At 48.6% G+C, this 17,275-nt stretch overlaps 1 protein-coding gene across 1 annotated transcript in view; it reads right to left on the reverse strand.

The window, feature by feature from the left end:
- NTRK3 (neurotrophic receptor tyrosine kinase 3) overlaps positions 1 to 17,275 on the reverse strand; it is a 206,504-nt gene that overhangs the window by 43,650 nt on the left and 145,579 nt on the right. Inside the window, exon 11 of the mRNA XM_024732934.1 lies at positions 11,349 to 11,537. Coding sequence (XP_024588702.1) covers positions 11,349 to 11,537 — 189 coding nt within the window. The remainder of the gene's footprint in view (positions 1 to 11,348; positions 11,538 to 17,275) is intronic.

Consider the following 17,275-nt stretch of genomic DNA (forward strand, 5'->3'; position numbering starts at 1 on the left):
TCAGGCCCATCTGGGCACTCTGTCACATGAGTTATCACATCTGCTGGGGAGGCAAAAACAGAACCCCAAACCCCCAGGACAGCCCAGAATGCGATCCACTGAACATCTGCATCCACAGAGAGATGCTAATAAGTGTACCTCAAAAATCAAGTTCGGGGGTCCAATAAATTTGGGAAATGCTGCAGACCCAAGTGTTCTCCTACAAAATTGCAATGACCTTTACCATTAGAAGCTCTCAGAATCCCACAGTAAAACAAAAAACATATTCAATCCAGGTTTTCCCAAACTTATTTGACTGTGGAACTTTTTTTCTGAAAAACTCCCAGAGCACCATTTGGGAAATCCTGCGTTAAAGGCAGCTGGAGAGAAGACAGAAGGGCAGTTGCACCCAGGGTTTCTTGGCTAACAGGTGAGTAGAGCTTGGGTTTTTAATTACTGACCATTAAGAAGACAGCACAATGAGAAGGAGAACTTCTCAGCTCTTAGGCACATCTCCCATCTGGAGTATGACTCATGTGCTCATTCAGAGGAAATGGAGATGATGACCATTTTCTCCTGGAAAGGGCTTCTGGAAAGAGAATACTAATAGGGACTGCCACTAACAATAGCACCCCTTGCTGTCTCTAAGGATGGTAAGGGGGTTCTTTTTTCCTGTCTTTTAGCCTCTGCCCATAAAACAGGAATTTCTTTCTCCTCAGAGACACAGGAAGTAACCCCCAGCTCTTCCCCCAAGCTGTGTGCTTGGTCCCTCTCTGTGAGACGTAAGTGATTTACCTGATGGGTGAGGTGGGCAGAGTCCATCATCTCTCATCATATTCTCTTCCAGGTAGGGCTAATGCAGAAAAGGGAGACTCTTCCTGCCTGTGTGGTTTTCCAAGGAGCTCCTAAGCTTTCCGACTTGCAAAAATGAGGCAGACCATGACCCTCCATGCAACCAGATAGACAACATCTGCTCTGAGACCCAACTCCTGTCTGTGCATCCCAAGTTCAAAGCTTGGGAGAGGCATCAAGAGGCCCATTTTGGCTTTACTTCTAAGCAACTTTCTTAAGCCTAGCAAGAAAGCCCAACTTTTGATTCCTATCTGATCGCTGTGTGGATTTCTCAGCTGGTTCAGAATGATCACCCTTAAAAACTCCCATCCAATTTAGATGCTTGAATCCAGTTGAAGGAAAAAAGAGTAAAGAAAGGTCTGGGAAACCTTGAGCTGGAGAGGATCTCTGGAGGGAAATTAATCCTCCCACTCCTTGGAGACAAGACTGAAGCCAAAACATGCCAAGAAGACAAAGAGTCCTTCAGCTCCCAGGGCTCTGGACAGGAAGGGAAGGACCCACTCCACATCTCACTCACTTTCAGCTGTTGGGTGCACCTTCCCCTGCGTTCATGTTCCCCCACAAAATGACATGACTACAGACTGGCTGAGGGTCTTGTCATTCCTCACCTCCTTCTCCACCACGGAGCACACGCTTACCCCCTAAATACTATTTTTAAGCCAATTACCGTGTATTTACAGTGAGCATAATTATACCTAATTACTTAATTAGCATGACTGCATGCAGCTACTAACTTTGAGTATGTGATTATGGCGGTGAAGCACAGAACATATGAGGTCATGAGACTCAATAGGAAGGCAGGTTGTCTTGGCTCAGGGAGATGGACCAGAGTCTGTCCCTTTGGACTAGTTTGGTTACAGCTCCAAAGTACATGCTCAGCAATTTCTAGCGTTTCAGATAATTTGGGGGAAATGCAATCACATGATTTTTTTTAATCCTGGGATAGAGAAAAGAAATGGCAATATGCTATGCTTAGATTATGCCTAGATCTAAGGGATTTGGGAGTCAGTAACCACAGAGGTTACTCTCCAGGGACTGAAACCCTCAGGACAAGCTCAAGCATGTGGGCCCAGGACTCACTGCCTTGGCTTTCAAGATAACCCATTCTGGAATCATTTAGCTTCGTCTGGAAAGAAAAGAAACTGGTAATGTGTCTGAGCGCTCCTTTCCTCCTTGGGCTCACCAAACCTAACACCACAGCCTTCTCAGGGGTCTGCTACTTATTCTAACCGGATCTGAAAAATAGGATTGAAGGAAAATCCAAGGCAAGCAATCCTAATTTTTGTTTGTTTAAAATGTTCTGTGGGGCTTCCCTGGTGGCGCAGTGGTTGAGAGTCCGCCTGCCGATGCAGTGGACGTGGGTTCGTGCCCCGGTCCAGGAGGATCGCACATGCCGCGGAGCGGCTGGGCCCGTGAGCCGTGGCCACTGAGCCTGTGCGTCCGGAGCCTGTGCTCCACAACGGGAGAGGCCACAACAGTGAGAGGCCCGCGTACCGAAAAAAAAAAAAAAAAAAAAAACGTTGTATGAAAGACTGTCTGGCAAACAGAGCCTGGAGATACCCAATCGGTGAAAAGGGCTAAGGCAAAATATCACTATTACCTTCACCAAGATTCAACCTATAGTTCCCTTAATGGGGACCATCAAGATCCAACCAGCAGAATAAAGGAAGAGATGTATCAGAACAGCCCACGCCCACATTGGTCCTAATCTCTTCATGTCACATTTAGCCAGGCCTCCCTCCTAAACCAACCAGAGGGGAGCAAACAGCAATCCCCCCACACCCTGTAAACCAGCCTCCACTTCAGCTCCACTCCCAGAGGAAGAGCTCCTAGCCCAGCCCTGTAACCAGATACCATTCCTTCCATCAGGCAAGTCCATCAGGACTTGTGCTAGAGAAAAACCTAGAAAGGCATATTCTTCAGTAGCAGCAGCTACGACTGCTGTCTCTGCTCCTGGTTCCGGGGCGGGTGGCCTCCCAGACAAAGGAGCCCATTCTCCATATTTCATCTGCAAGTCCGTTACGCTGAGCTAAGTGGCTGGGAATAAACACGCATCATTACCTTGCGCTAAGCAATGTTTGTTAGTATAGAAGGTGACAGAAATCTATATCATGCCGATGCACTATTAATACTGCATTATGTCCACAGGCTCCATACTCCCCACCACAGCTGGTAAATCGGCCCTGGCAGTTCCTCCTCCAGAAAATACAGGGTCCGTGGCTGATTGGCCCAGAAGAGGAGGAAGAGACAAGCCACTCCCTCACTCCTGATGTAGGAAACACTGGTCCCAGCTAAAGGGACACAGTTCACAGACCTGCTGGTTCCAGCTTTGGTCATCTTTGTGGACGTCCTCGCCTTTTAGGCTGGTATGATAAGGGGGGTGCATCAAGCAATTGCCCCGAGGAAAGAGAGTGAGGACAGGACCTCCAAACAGCTGCAATGTAGCCAAAGAGAGGTAAGGAAGGGTGGGTCCTTCACCCCATCCCAGGGTCCACGTCAGAGTAGCTGGCACTCAATAAGAGCTCAATGGATGTTTGTTGACTGACTGAGGAATAAAGGAGAAAAGGGGGTTGGAGGGAACCAACACAGATGGGGTATCAACAGCCCAATGAGAACGACATGCTGTGAGGGACCCCAGGACAGAGCTGCCGGCTCAGCCAGGGAGGGCGAGTGACAGGTCTAAGAAAGCAGGATGTAGAGGTGACCAGCCAGGAGAGGCTGAAGGTTGAACGCACACGTATGGTTCAAAGTGTAGAGACTCACGTGGAAAACAGAGTCCTGAAGGCCTGAAAGGAGGCCCGAAAGACCAGGGCCAGCTTGAAAATGACACATGGGGAAAGAGAAGGCATTAGCAACGTTTCTGGGAAACCAAAACAGAAAAGGGCTTGGATGCCCGAAGAGGTGAGGGTCACTGGGGGCTCTGGGTGGGCACCATAGAGAGTCACTGGGACAAACTGATTCTGAGACGCTGTGAAGGCATGAGCACACTGGTCAGAAAATCAGGGCGTCAGTTCTGTAGTCAATGTGGCAATTGGCCTCTGACCAATGACAAGTTAGAAGTGAAGTATGCTCACTATAGGCTAAGTAGCTATCCGGTGAGAATTATACCATCATCAGTTGCTGGTATAGTTTAGAGCAGAAGACATATAGATGCACACACTTGTGTGTACACACACATACATAGACACACTCAAGAAAGCACACAGAGTAGGTGGGTGTGCACTGACAAGTCCAAGAGACCCTGGGGCAGGAGCTAAGCAGTGGAGGCCAGTCTAATATGAAATGAAAAGAACCTAATCCCCCTTGGTACAGCCACCTGGAAGACAGTTTGGCTGCTTCTTACAAAGCTAAACATCCTCTTACCATGCGATGCAGCAATCATGCACCTAGGCATTTATGCAAAAGAGTTGAAAGCTTATGTCCATGCAAAACCTGCACACAAATGTTTATAGCGGCTTTATTCATAATTGCCCAAACTAGAAAGCAACTAAGATGTCTACTGTGGGTTGAGTTATGTCCACCCACAGCCCCCCCCCAAAAAACAGGTTGAATTCCTAACCCCCAAGTACCTTAGAATGTGACCTTATTTGGAAATAGGGTCATTGCAGATGTAATTAGTTAAGTCAAGATGAGGTCATACTGGAATAGGATGGGCCCCTAATCCAATATGGCTGGTGTTCTTGTAAGAAGAAGGCCTTGTGAAGACAGACACACAGGGAGGACACCATGTGAGGAAAGAAGATTGGAGTGATGCAGTGGCAAGCCAAGGGATACCAGCAAACCACCAAAAGCTGAGAACAGGGAAGAAGGATTCCCCTACAGGTTGCAGAGGGAGCAGAGTCCCCGGAGACCTTGATTTTAGGCTTCCAGCCTTCAGAACGACGAGACAATACATTTCTATTGCTTGAAATCACAGTTTGTGGTACTTTGCCACAGCAGCCCTTAGACACGAATACAATGTCCTTCAATAGCTGAATACATAAACTATGGTAGAGCCATACGATGAAGTATTATTCAGTGATAAAAAGAAATACGCAATTAAGCCACGAAAAGACATGGAAGAACCTTAAATACATATTGCTAAGTGAAAGAAGCCAATCTGAGGAGGCTACATACTGTATGATTCCAGCTATAACAACATTCTGGAAAAGGCAAAACTGTGAAGACAGTAAAAAAGATCAATGGTTGCCAGGGGCTGGGGAGGGGAAATGAATCATGGACCACAGGAGAGTTTTAGGGTAGTGAACCTATTGTGTGTGATACTTAAATGATGGATACATGACACGATGCTCTTGTAAAGCCCATAGAACTATACAACACGAAGAGTGAACCCTGCTGTAAACTATGGACTTTAGTTAATGATAATATATCAATATTTGTTCTTCAATTGTAACAAATGTACCACACTAATGCCAGATGTTAATAATAGGGGAGATTCTGGTGGGGGAAGTGTGAGGGGGTAAATGGGAACACTCTGTACTTCCTGCTTAACTGTTCTGTAAACCTAAACCTGCTCTAAAATTTTTTTTAAAAATTAAGAAACTGACTTATCCCCAGGACCAAGTATTTCCTTATCTGAAGGCAACCATGGTCCCTTGGGAACTTGATTTTGGGGAAGAATTCAGAAAGGAGGATAAGTCCCAACAGCCAGACCAAGGCTGACCTAGCTCCATGACTACAGGGACCTTCAGCCAAGGTTCTCTTCCCCATAGGGCTGTCCTTATCCTGGAAACAGGGAGAACACTGAGCCTCCACAATACAGCATTCCTCAAAAGCCAGCTTCCCTGAGTCCAGGAGGTGGAGAGTAAATGCTTGTGGACCACTGGAATCCTAGGCAATGTGATCTGACAGGGAAAGGATGCATCCTGGAGTCAGTAGGTCTGGGTTTTCATCTCAGGCTCTCTCTTAACAGCTGTATGATCTGGGGACAAGTCCCTTAAGCTCACTGAGCCTCAGTTTCTTTATCTATAAAATGGGTATAGCAGCCTCTCCCTCAGAGAGTGGGCGAAAGATTGCATGAGGTAAAAAATGGAAAGCCCAGCCCAGGGCTTGGTGCAGAGGAGGCTGTCGATGCAGATCAACGACCTTTCCCTTGGTCTGTGACATCTCGCAAGAGCCTGTGCCTGGAATGAAGACACACTCACCAAGCGTCATCTGACACATGGTTGGTTGCTATCTTCTCCAACCCTAGTCCCATGTTGTGTTTCCACAGACAATGGAGACTGGTAACACAGGGGACTTCCCTGGTGGTCCAATGGTAAAGAATCCGCCTTCCAACGCAGGGGAAGCAGGTTCGATCCCTGGCCGGGGAACTAAGATCCCACATGTCGCGGGGCAACTAAGCCCGAGCGCCACAACTACTGAGCCCACGCACCTCAACGAGAGAAGAAAAAACCTGCACGCCACAACTAGAGAGAAGCCCGTGTGCCACAACTAGAGAAAAGCCCACGCGCCGCAATGAGAGATCCCACATGCTGTAACTAAGGCCAGATGCAGCCAGAAATAAAAATAAATAAGTAAATAAATAAAGGAAAAATTTTTTTAAAAAGACTGGTGACACATAAGAGCTACTTCTTGGAATAAGTTCAAAGTCAGGTTTGGGTAACAGGACCCACATCTTTGAGAAGGGACAGGATGACCTAAGATTTCACTCAAAATCATGCAAGACTACTGTGCATGGCTTTTCCTCTAAGCCGTGGGTTCCCAGGAGGGAAAGGTCACTTTGCAATAGGATGGGTCTAGGAAGAACTCACACGTGGTTGGAAGTGAGCCAGATGCCCAGTGATGAGTAGGTACAGGAAGGAAGAAAAGCGAGCGAGGGGATGTGGGGAGGGATATGGGCATTTCAAGTGGGAATTACACTGTGGTAACAGTCGGAGGTGTGAGCTTGGAGGGAGACCTGGAAAGAAGTGACTAGGGGTAGAGGCTGGTGAATCAGCAGCAGATAGGAGCAAGGTGAAGACACGAGGCCCTGGGAGTGGCCCCAAGGGGGCAGAGGGTCCCATCCTGCATCTTGGGAGATCAGCCCTGGTGGCAGTAAGCCCCTGAGGGTAGGGACCATGCATGCCTTGTTCGCCATTGTTTCCAAAGCCGAAAAGAAGGCCTGACACAAACCCTCAATGAATATTTATTGAATAGATGAAAGGGAGAAAAATCAGCACTGTGTGAATGACTCAGATGCTAACGAGGAGGGACCCAAAGGAATATGCTCAAGTTTTACCAAGAGAACTCAGGGGTTCCTGGGGAAACAGAGCTATGAGACAGGGAATGTGAAGAGGTATAATGCTGAGTGGAAGGGGACAATGTCTGAAAGGGGAGGTGAGAGCAAAGGAGGGCTGGCCAGGGTCAGAGAGAGTCTCTGACTACCGGCCCACTAGGAGGGGAGAGGTCAAAGGGAGGAGTGGAGAGCTGGGAATGCTGACGCCGGGAAGATGGGGCCCCGTAACCCCTGAGACAGAAACAACCTGAGAATAAAGGCTGACAGCCTGGCCTGGGACAGAGGGCAGGAGGGAAGGGTGACACGGCTTAGCACCCCCCAGCTAGCCTCTGCTCTCTCAACCAAGAGGCAAAGTTGTCCTCTGAGAATGGGTTTGGGAAAAGGGGATGAACAGAGAACCTCAGGGCCTTGAACAGAGCTGAAGAGCCTTCCAACCGAGCAATGGGCAAGAGGCAAAGCATGACTCCTAACACAGCCGCCTGCAGTCCAGCCCAGCACAGGCACCACAACTGCAGCCCAGAGCAGTCACAAGGGGGACAAAAGTCACCTAGTGCCCAACGTTGCTACAAATAGCTTGACACTTCTCCCCAGTGACCCACCTAGACCGGCCCCTTGCTGTCTCATTCAGAAGGACCTAGCTTCAAATTGGCTGTGTGACATGGAGGGCTGTACCGGTTTCCTGATGCTTTCGAGCATCAGGGGGCTTTAAATAAATAATGAGGGCTGCCTCACCAGACTGCAGATTCTATATCCAACCCGGAAGAGCAGCATCTTTATTCAGCTCTTCCAGAACCCCTGGAAAGACGGAATAAATTTAGAATAAAGACAATGCCAAATGCAGAGCACTCGGGAACATAGGTGAGGGGCTGCAAGCATCTGATAACGGATGGTACTAGGTGAGCTCTACACATCCTTGCAGCCCTGACACACTATGAAAAATGCTATGGACCAGACTGAAGACAGAGAGAAAGTGAGAGGGCAGGAGAGGAGCAGCATCTTAATCCCTCCAGCCAGAAAGGTCCCACCATTTATGATAAACACATGTGTAAAGAAAGAAAAGCACTTCTGTGCTAAATCCATCAACGGAGGACTTGCGGAAATGAGGCCTAAAGTCAGGTAGCTATGTCCCTGCGATTTCTTCCCACAGTCTGCACTGTTAAATGGGATGAGGAAAGGACTCAGATGGGAGACCACCCACCCCGGGGCCCCAAGATATGAGCGTTTCTCCTCCCTTAATCCCCTGCTTCTTGCCGTCTCCCCGCAAAGGAGTGACCCCAGCCCCGTCTGCAGCATCATAAACGTTCACTGCTTATTTATCTGCCAAGGCACATGTGGTTTTAATTATTTACGATAGTGTTTCATCGCACATGGGGATGTGTCTTGGAGTCCCTTCCCTTGACCGATGAAGCCTTTGTAATCAGAGACCTGCTGCTTCCCAGCCGGTAAATCTCAGCGAGGAGAGGGCCAGGAGCTCCCTTCCAGGACTGTGTGAGTCAGCCATGGATTTGCAGAGGGCGGATTAGCCAAATCCGGTTACAAGGCTCCTGCACATTGTTTGTCCTTGCCACACATGTTTTCTGAAAACAATTAGGAGCCACCCATTGTCTACCGCGAGGACAAAATGTACCGCTTCCCTGAAAAGGGTATCTTCCCTAATATCAGAGGGTTTGGATAAGCTGGATTCATCCAGGGATTTTGCTCTGATGAGGTCTTGTTTGTTCCCTACTCCCTCAAGTCTTGTCACTAAACCTGCTTCCTCTCTGTCTCCATCGACCCCTTCCTGTGTACACAGAAGTGCTGTCTGGACGTAGAAAGGCCGCCTGCTTTGAGTCACAAACACAAGGAGCTGTGGAGACGCTTCTCCTCTGCACCGTTTCCCAGGGCGACAGCTCCTTGGCTGGGTGCTGGGTCCTGACATCAAAGGACACTCAGAACCCACCGGTCTCTCTACGGTGCCCACTTATTCTGATGGCCCAGAGGGATCTTCCTCCCCACATGCCAGATTCGCCCCATCTGGAAACTATGCCACCACCTGGTATCAGGAGCCCATGGGACCCTACCCTACCCCAGGGCCCAGAGCTTCCGTGACAGGGAACAAAGCCCATTCTCATTTTTCCCGGATTCTGTCTTTATGAATTCACCTACTCGCTACAATTTATGTGCAACCCAGAACACACACACACACAGCGCTTTCACAGTCATTCACAAACATTCAAGAAGTGGTGACAAATTTGAGTCACCCCACATGCACGTTCCCGGCTGAGGTTAAAAAGCCATGCTCTGCTTTCTCGTTTCAGCTCTCATACTGTAAACAAGTGTCCTTCTCGTGGTCTATCCAATGCCACCTTTTTTGCATATATGTGCTTTTCGTGGGTGAGATTTCAGTTTAAAGCAGCCCCCAAGCATAGTGCTGAAGCTCTGTCTAGTGCTCCTATGAGTGAGAAGGCTGCGACGTGCCTTATGGAGAAAAGAGGTGTGTTTGATAAGCTTTGTTCAGGCATGAGTCATAGTGCTGTTGGCCACTATGAGTTCAATGTTAAGGAACCAACAGTATGTATTAAGGTGTCTTTAAGCAGAAGCACACATAATACAGGTTACGTCTTGATCAGCTGATAAAAGTGCTGTGACCAGAGGCTTGCATGAACCTAACCCTGGATTCCCCCTAGGAACAACGGTCCAACGTTCGCTAATTTAGTGGTCAAAGTGACTTTACAGAATATTTGGAATAACGAGAATCAGTTGTATATTCAATAGCAATGCCAAGCCTCTATTCAAATATCAATATCACTCTAGAAAGCTCAGCAGCGCCAACCCTGGACCGAGCTTGGACCCATGCTACCATCCCAGAAGGGCTTTCCTCCCAGCCTCACCGAGGTCAGTCCAGGATGACCCTGATCTGAGGTGAGCGCTTTAGCCAGAGTAGAACCATTCTTTGCGCTGTCTTCCCCACTGTTTATCTGAAATGCAGGTATCTTTCTTCCCTTGCCCAGCCCTGGTCCAGAACCCAAGTACCCTTCCTCTAACTGGTACTGATGGGGGAGTCTGATAAACACTGAGACAGATTCTGGAGGACAACAAGGTTGGGAGGCAAATGATGACCTTACCCTGATTTTAGCCCAGTCCCTCCCACTGTGGCGATCATCTCACTAAAAACAGAGGCAGAAACACAGAAGCAAAGGTGGACAGGGTGGCTGGATGCCCACTCTGCTATAAGATAGACGAGTGGGGGCAGCAAGAGTTCTGTGAGCTACAAAGAGCATAGCCCAAGTATAGAGAGCTCCGCCAGCAGGGAGAGCAAGACCAGAGGCATTTCTTCCTAGGCTGACCTGGGACCAGCTGACCAGACAAAGAGAACAGATTGGCAGAAGCCCACAGGCAGGGAAGGGGGACTCACAGCCTCCCAGAGCCTCGGGTTTCCTGTCTGTAGATGAGGCCTTAACCTACCCCATCCCTTCTGTCCCTTCTAGCTCTAAGGCACTCTCCAGGTGTCTCTGTTCCCTCTCCTGACATAGCTGACTGTTTCTTGGGAGCAGAAGCCGTGGGAGGGGAGGGGTGTGCACTGTAGTCGCTGAGCCTAGATTGAGCCTGGGGACACAGCAAGGGAAACAGCTGCTGGATGGAGGGCCAAGCCACGGAGGCACCAGGAATGGGGAGAGGCCCTAGCAGACTCAGCAGAAATACAAAGGGAGGGGCTGAACCACCAGGAGGAAAGAGAGATTAGGAAGCAGGTGCCCTGAGCCCTCTGATCTGAAGGAGACATCTGTAGCAGGGAGGGGAAGGGTCCTAGCACAGGGGCCATGATCTGATTCTCAGAACGTGCACTTCGGGGCACTGGAGGGGCAGCTAGAGAGAGGTTTCCATTCGAAAGGTCCTCACCGCCCTTCACTCCCTTCCCCTCTAGTGGAGGCTGGGGCAGCGGGTCTGACGACCTCAGGGGCTATTGTCTGGACAGAGTCAGGTTACATTTCCTGAATACACAGGCCAGGTGCACAGGTACAACCAGCCGTGTCTGTGCCCCCTGCCTTACTGGGAGCACCTCTCCAGGTGGGGCTGGGCCTCCTGCCTCCAGGCTGCTCCCCGCCCCGCCCCGATCCCGCTCTGCCCAGGGGACTCTGTCCCAGTGGTGTCCCCTCACCCAGGCTATTCTTCAAGTTTTGAAACAAAGAGGGAGGGTCTCTTAGAGAGTGGGAGGTTAGCAGGTGGTAGGTCACCCCAGAAGGTTCCAGAACCCCAGCTACGTGGTCTATCGCCATGCCACCCTCCCTCCCCAGAAGGGACAACATTCTACTGTGGTACTCACATGTGTCTGGCTTGTGGCAGTTGTGTCCCTGACGGAAGTACTGGGGGTTCTCAATGACCGGGATGCGAGTCATGCCGATGACCACTGTGTCCGGCCCGGCATCCAGAGATGAGGGCGTGGTGATCCCATGGTTGATGTGATGCAGCGGGCTGGCTGAGTCCTCCTCGCCACTGATGACAGCCACAGGACCTGCACACACCAGGAGAGACACAGGACCCCGGTGAAGTCACATCCAGCCAGTGCCCAGCCCTGCCCACAGACCTTTTCACTCTTTTTCCCACCACATTTTCCATAGGAGCAAAATCCATTGGAAGAGTATTCCTCGAATGCTCTGGATTCTGAATTGAGAATAACCGCTTAATTCTCTTTCATGAGAGGGAGGAAAATCTACCTCATCACACCATGGAAACAGCTGCAAAATAAGAGTGAATCTAAATGATTATGACATGAAGTATCCCCACTTTACCCAAATCCAAATTAGTTCAAAATCAATAAAAGTTCAAATAAGTTTCTTTGCTTATATAACAACAACAGGATTTTTAAAATGGTCTAGCGGTAGTATGCAGCCTGTCCCTTGTCTCTTCAAGAGCTTTCAAAACTACTGGTGCTGGGTCCCACCCTCAAAGATTCTGATTCAGTTGGTCTGGGGATGCAACTTGGGCATCAGGATTTAAAAGCTCCCTTGTGAGTCCCAAGTCCAGCTAAGATCTGGAGCCTCTCTTTAGGGCCTTGGAGGCTGAGAACCTTTCCAGAGTGGCCATCAGATGCCCACAGGAGTATGAAGTAACTTTCCCTGGATTCTGCTATCAACCCTCCCCGGTCCACAGACAGACAAGCCCAATGTGGGCTTGGATCTAACTCCGGCCAGCTTTCGCAAGCGACAGCACTCAGGCTGCAATACTATTAGCCTACAGACAGCTGGGCCAGCTGACCCACTCTTGAAAGTTCCCTATTTGCCCCAATGGCTTCAGAGAACACCATTTGCATCTTCACCAACACTAACGCCACCATATTCTAACCCAAAGAAGAAAACCAGTAAATAGGGTGATTTGTGAACACGAGTTGAGAAAGATGATTAATGCTGCTGTCTTGGTAGAGAAATGATTCTGCCTGGTGGTGTGATTCTCCCGTAAGTACAAATAAAACTCCTGTAAAGTGAATTAGCTGTGACTGTTTGTGGCTTTCTACAAGTGGCATTTTAAATGGCTGCTTTGCAAGACACACGGTCCCAAGACAAAGCACCTGCTGTGATTTGGTTTCGCAGCTTTTGAACAATATTTCCACTACAGAAACCCACTTACATCTTACTGAAGTTTATGGGGAGACTATTTCCCATCAAATAGCAAGGTGAAGCGCCAATGAGGCAGAACTAAATGGAGGATGGGTAAGTGCAAACTGAGGACCCTGAATTCCACCCCGTCAGCACAGACAGGCTTATTTCAATCCACGACAAATGTGTGACCGTGCTTGGAGACCATGTGAAAAAAGTAGCAGTAAGGGGTTGCCCAAATACTCGCAGGCATCACGTGCCTTGTGAAAAGAGGCCAGTTCTTGAAAATACCTTGTGAACTTTTTTGAAACACTTCACAGTGATTTCCAGTTAAACATGGAATGCTGAACACTGGTCTTTAGCCTACTCACCCCAACTGTTATTAACATACAAAGGAATTAAAGAAATATTGGTGCACAAAGAGGAAGAGGGGAGACAAGAGGAAATGAGATGTTTCAACAACGTTTTGGAAGATGAGAAACCAAAGGAGGAGAAGCTCGCTTACAGAGAGGAGGAAGATAGGGAAGAAAGGACCACCAGGTCTGCGGCAGGGAATCATGACAGGAAGTCAGTTCTGCTGGGGAGACCCAGTACTTGAAGGGTCAGGGGACCAAGGAAGGCTGCAGTGAGGCTCGGGGCTGGAACAAGTCACCCCGGCCATCACCTCCCCCCAATCCGTCAGAGTCTAGTGGTTTCATCCCAGAGAAACTGAACCTGAAACGTTCAGGGGAGGGCTGGGGTGAAGCACGAGGCAGAGCTCCTTCTTCTTGCTCCTAAAACAACAGAAACGGGACTTCCCTGGTGGTCCAGTAGTTAAGAATCCTCCTTCCAACACAGGGGACGTGGGTTTGATCCCTAGTCAGGGAACTAAGATCCCACATGCCGTGGGGCAACTAAGCCCGCGTGCTCTAGAGCCCACATGCCACAACTACTGAGCCCATGTGTTCTGGTGCCCGCTTGCCGCAACTAGAGAAGCCCACGTGCCACAAGGAAGAGCCTGTGCAATGCAACGAAAGATCCCGCAGGCCGCAATGAAGATCCCGCGTGCCGTAACTAAGACCTGACGCAGCCAAATAAATATTTTAAAAATAATAAATAAAACAACAGAAACCAGGAACAACACTGCTTACCCAGCCACCTCACCCTTGGTCTTGCCTCAAATACCGCCACCCCAGAGGAGATTACAGAATGCTTCCCTGGAGAAACTAAATGCCTTAGAATGGACTTCTGGAGAGTGACATGTGAGGGTCTCCCAAGGAAGTCGAGCTTACATGGCAATCATGTCTTAGTGAAGCGGGACAGTTGACAAGCCCCACTGTGCACACAAAGCAGGATATTATTAGCTTTCTAGTGTTCAATTCCTAAATACGAAGAAACAGTCCAGGATCACCAGACACTTCAGCAAAGCTTCAGCATGAGAGAGGGGCACAAGACACACAATCAGGACCTGCAGGACACAGAGGCAATTCAGGGAGCAGAAGATTTTTTTTTTTTTTTTTTTTTGCAGTACGCGGGCCTCTCACTGTTGTGGCGTCTCCCATTGCAGAGCATAGGCTCCCGACACGCTCCGCAGCACGTGGGATCTTCCCGGACTGGGGCACGAACCCGTGTCCCCTGCATCGGCAGGCGGACTCCCAACCACTGAGCCACCAGGGAAGCCCTAGCAGAAGACTTTTTAAAAAATATCTTCAGAAAGATACTGCATCCAGAAAACAAGATGATACTTAAAAATGACCAATTAGAAGGTAAGAAAGAATCCTTGAGAATTGTGATCATCAAAATTTGAAAGTCATAGAAGAATGGAAGATAAGTCAAGAAAATGTCCCAGAAAGTCAAACAAAAAGGAAAAAGGTGGTAAATAGGAGAGAAAAGATATGAAAATTAAAGACTCGATCTAGAGATCCAACATCTGATTAAAAGCAGAGAGAGACAGAGAGGGAGAGGGACAGAAAGAGAAAGATGAAAGGCCAAAATAAAAGAATAGGGAAAAATTTGCCCAAAATATTATCTATGCAGTTCCCAGAACAATTAACACATACATGAGAGCATGCATGCATGCACATGCGTGCACACGGGTGCGTATACACACACACACACACACACACACACACACACACACGACACAAAGTTATGAAATGCCAGAACCATGAGGATAAAGAGAAGATGCTAAGAGCTTCCAGGAGGATGGGACAGGTCATATTTTAAAAGGAACAGGAAGCAGAAAGACAGCCTAATTCTCCATAAAAACCTAATACTGTTACTGTAACTGACCAAATTCCTTCAAAACTCTGATAGACAAATTTTCAACCTAGAATTCTATACCTAAAAATGTATCCACCCACAGTAAGGGCAAAAGGGACATATTTTCAGACATGTAAAAATTTACCTCACCCTTTCTTAGGAAGTGACGTGAAGTGGAAGGTTCAGCAAAACAAAGGGGCAAAAAAGGAAAGGGGAGTCAGGGATCCAGTTCTCAAAAGACAAAACAACAGAAGGTCCCCCCACACACACTGGCCCCTTCTGCTCTCAGCATTACAGGACATGGGTTGTTACAGCAACATGGAGGAAGGACACCAAATCAGGAGGAGTTTGGAGAAGACAGAACATTGGACATTCGAATCTGCTTTCATCAAGTCAATGGACAAAGCGAGTGATCAACAAAGTGGTCCAAAAGCCTGTGCTTTAAAACAGTGTCAGCTTTCTCGACATTATTTATTCTGGAATCTGAAAAGGGCTGGGGGAAGAGCCATGGGTAGAAGTGTCCTTCTATGGTCTCCCAAGCCACGGAGAGGATGGATGGGGAGGCCCACAAAGACCTGACAGAAATAAAAGAATAAAGCAGACTAAGGAGCCCTGGAGGACCCACTACTTAAAATGCAGGCGGAGAAAGGGGAGTTGAAAAAGGAGAATGAGAAGAAATGGCCAGAGAAGGCTGTTCTCTTAGAAGTCAAAGTAGGAGAACTTCCGGAAGCTGAAGAGCATCATATACAGAGGGCAAGTAAGATGAAGAATGAAATCAGGCCACTGCATTTGACAATAAGAAGGCGGCTTTGGACTTCCCTGGTGGCGCAGTGGTTAGGAGTCTGCCTGCCTAATGCAGGCGACACGGGTTCGAGCCCCGGTCCGGGAGGATCCCACGTGCCACGGAGCAACAGGGCCCGTGTGCCGCAGCTGCTGAGCCTGTGCTCTGGAGCCCGCAAGCCACAACTGCTGAGCCCGCGTGCCACAACTACTGAAGCCTGTTCACCTACAGCCCGTGCTCCGCAACGGGAGAGGCCACCACGGTGAGAGGCCCGTGCACTGCAATGAAGAGTGGCCCCCGCTCGCCACAACTAGAGGGAGCCTGTGCGCAGCAACGAAGACCCAACACAGCCAAAAAGAAATAAAATAAATATATTTTAAAAAAAAAAAAAAAAAAAAAAAAAAGGGGGTTTATTTTAACACTATGCTAAGATATTCCACAGAACAGTAGAGGAAAATATCATATTATAGTGGGTTGAAGAGCTAGAGAAATCACCATCACCATCATCATCATTTTTATCACTGAGTGCTTCCTATATATCAAGCTCTGGAAAGGTAACTTTTTTACCTTTATACCTTTATGTGCCACCAGCATCCACTCCAAGAATCGATTTCCCTTCCCAAGTCTGGCTGATTCTCCTGTCCTTTGCCTCAGGGGGAAACCCACAGACCTGTGGTCCCTCTGGGAAAGGAAGCATTTCTTCTTACCTGAATATCCACAGAAAAGAATTTATTAAGATACAAAGAAGGGACAAGTAATTCAGGGGACATCTCAGCTGTGTGGGGAGCTCTCTTCTATTTTCTGAGCCCTAAGGCAGGTCAGGAGGAGTCAAGCTTGCTGTCTTCTTAGCTCTCAACACACACACACAGACTGTCTAGTATCTGTGATGGGCCTCTCTGCTGTCACTAATCCATTCCTAATTGCACATTTATTTTGGTATGCAGCACTAATAAACAAAAAGAAGGAAACAGGTTTATAGCCCTTCTGGTTAGTTCAAGCTTTTGAGAGAGACCTGAAGGAAGACAGGTCTGCTCAGACACTCCCATCACATGATTCTCTTCCCAAATAGGTGCCTTTTTTTCCCTTCAGACCTATGGTGGGTTTTGTTCCTCCAATCACACCGTAATAGAACCATTGGATAATGAGAGACAGCTTGATGGCCCCGACAGGTGTCCTGCCCAGCAGGATGGTCCAAACTGTCTTTCCAGAGTCTCTCTCTTTCCTTCCCTGCTCGTTCTATAGCAGAAAATAAGGGAACAGAGCCAGGGATGGCTCGGAATTTCATAAGTGGTTGATTCCAGTGTAGGGCTCAGTTTCCCCCAGAAAGCAAAGGTCTCTGATGGGAACACAGGTGGAATTTCACTGCAGTAGAGTGAGCTCTGACCCAGGTGGGCAGGGCCCCCATTGCAGGGAAGCTGGGGGCTGCAAGCCACCACAAGGCCTGCAGGGACATGGTATCCTCAGAAGCCTCTGGAGACTCAGGGTCCACAGTACAAAAGGGGAGGGGAGGAGGGAAGGGGTGCATCGCACACAATGAAAGAGGAAAGAGCAGTAGCCTCCCTGGTAATGCATGACCACAGAAACACTCACTGCCTCTTTCAGATCCGAGGAAGAACCTCCTTAGAATCATCTCTC

The sequence above is a fragment of the Neophocaena asiaeorientalis genome, unplaced genomic scaffold (genome assembly GCF_003031525.2).
Source record: "Neophocaena asiaeorientalis asiaeorientalis breed wild unplaced genomic scaffold, Neophocaena_asiaeorientalis_V1.1 scaffold442, whole genome shotgun sequence".
NCBI lineage: Eukaryota > Metazoa > Chordata > Mammalia > Artiodactyla > Phocoenidae > Neophocaena > Neophocaena asiaeorientalis.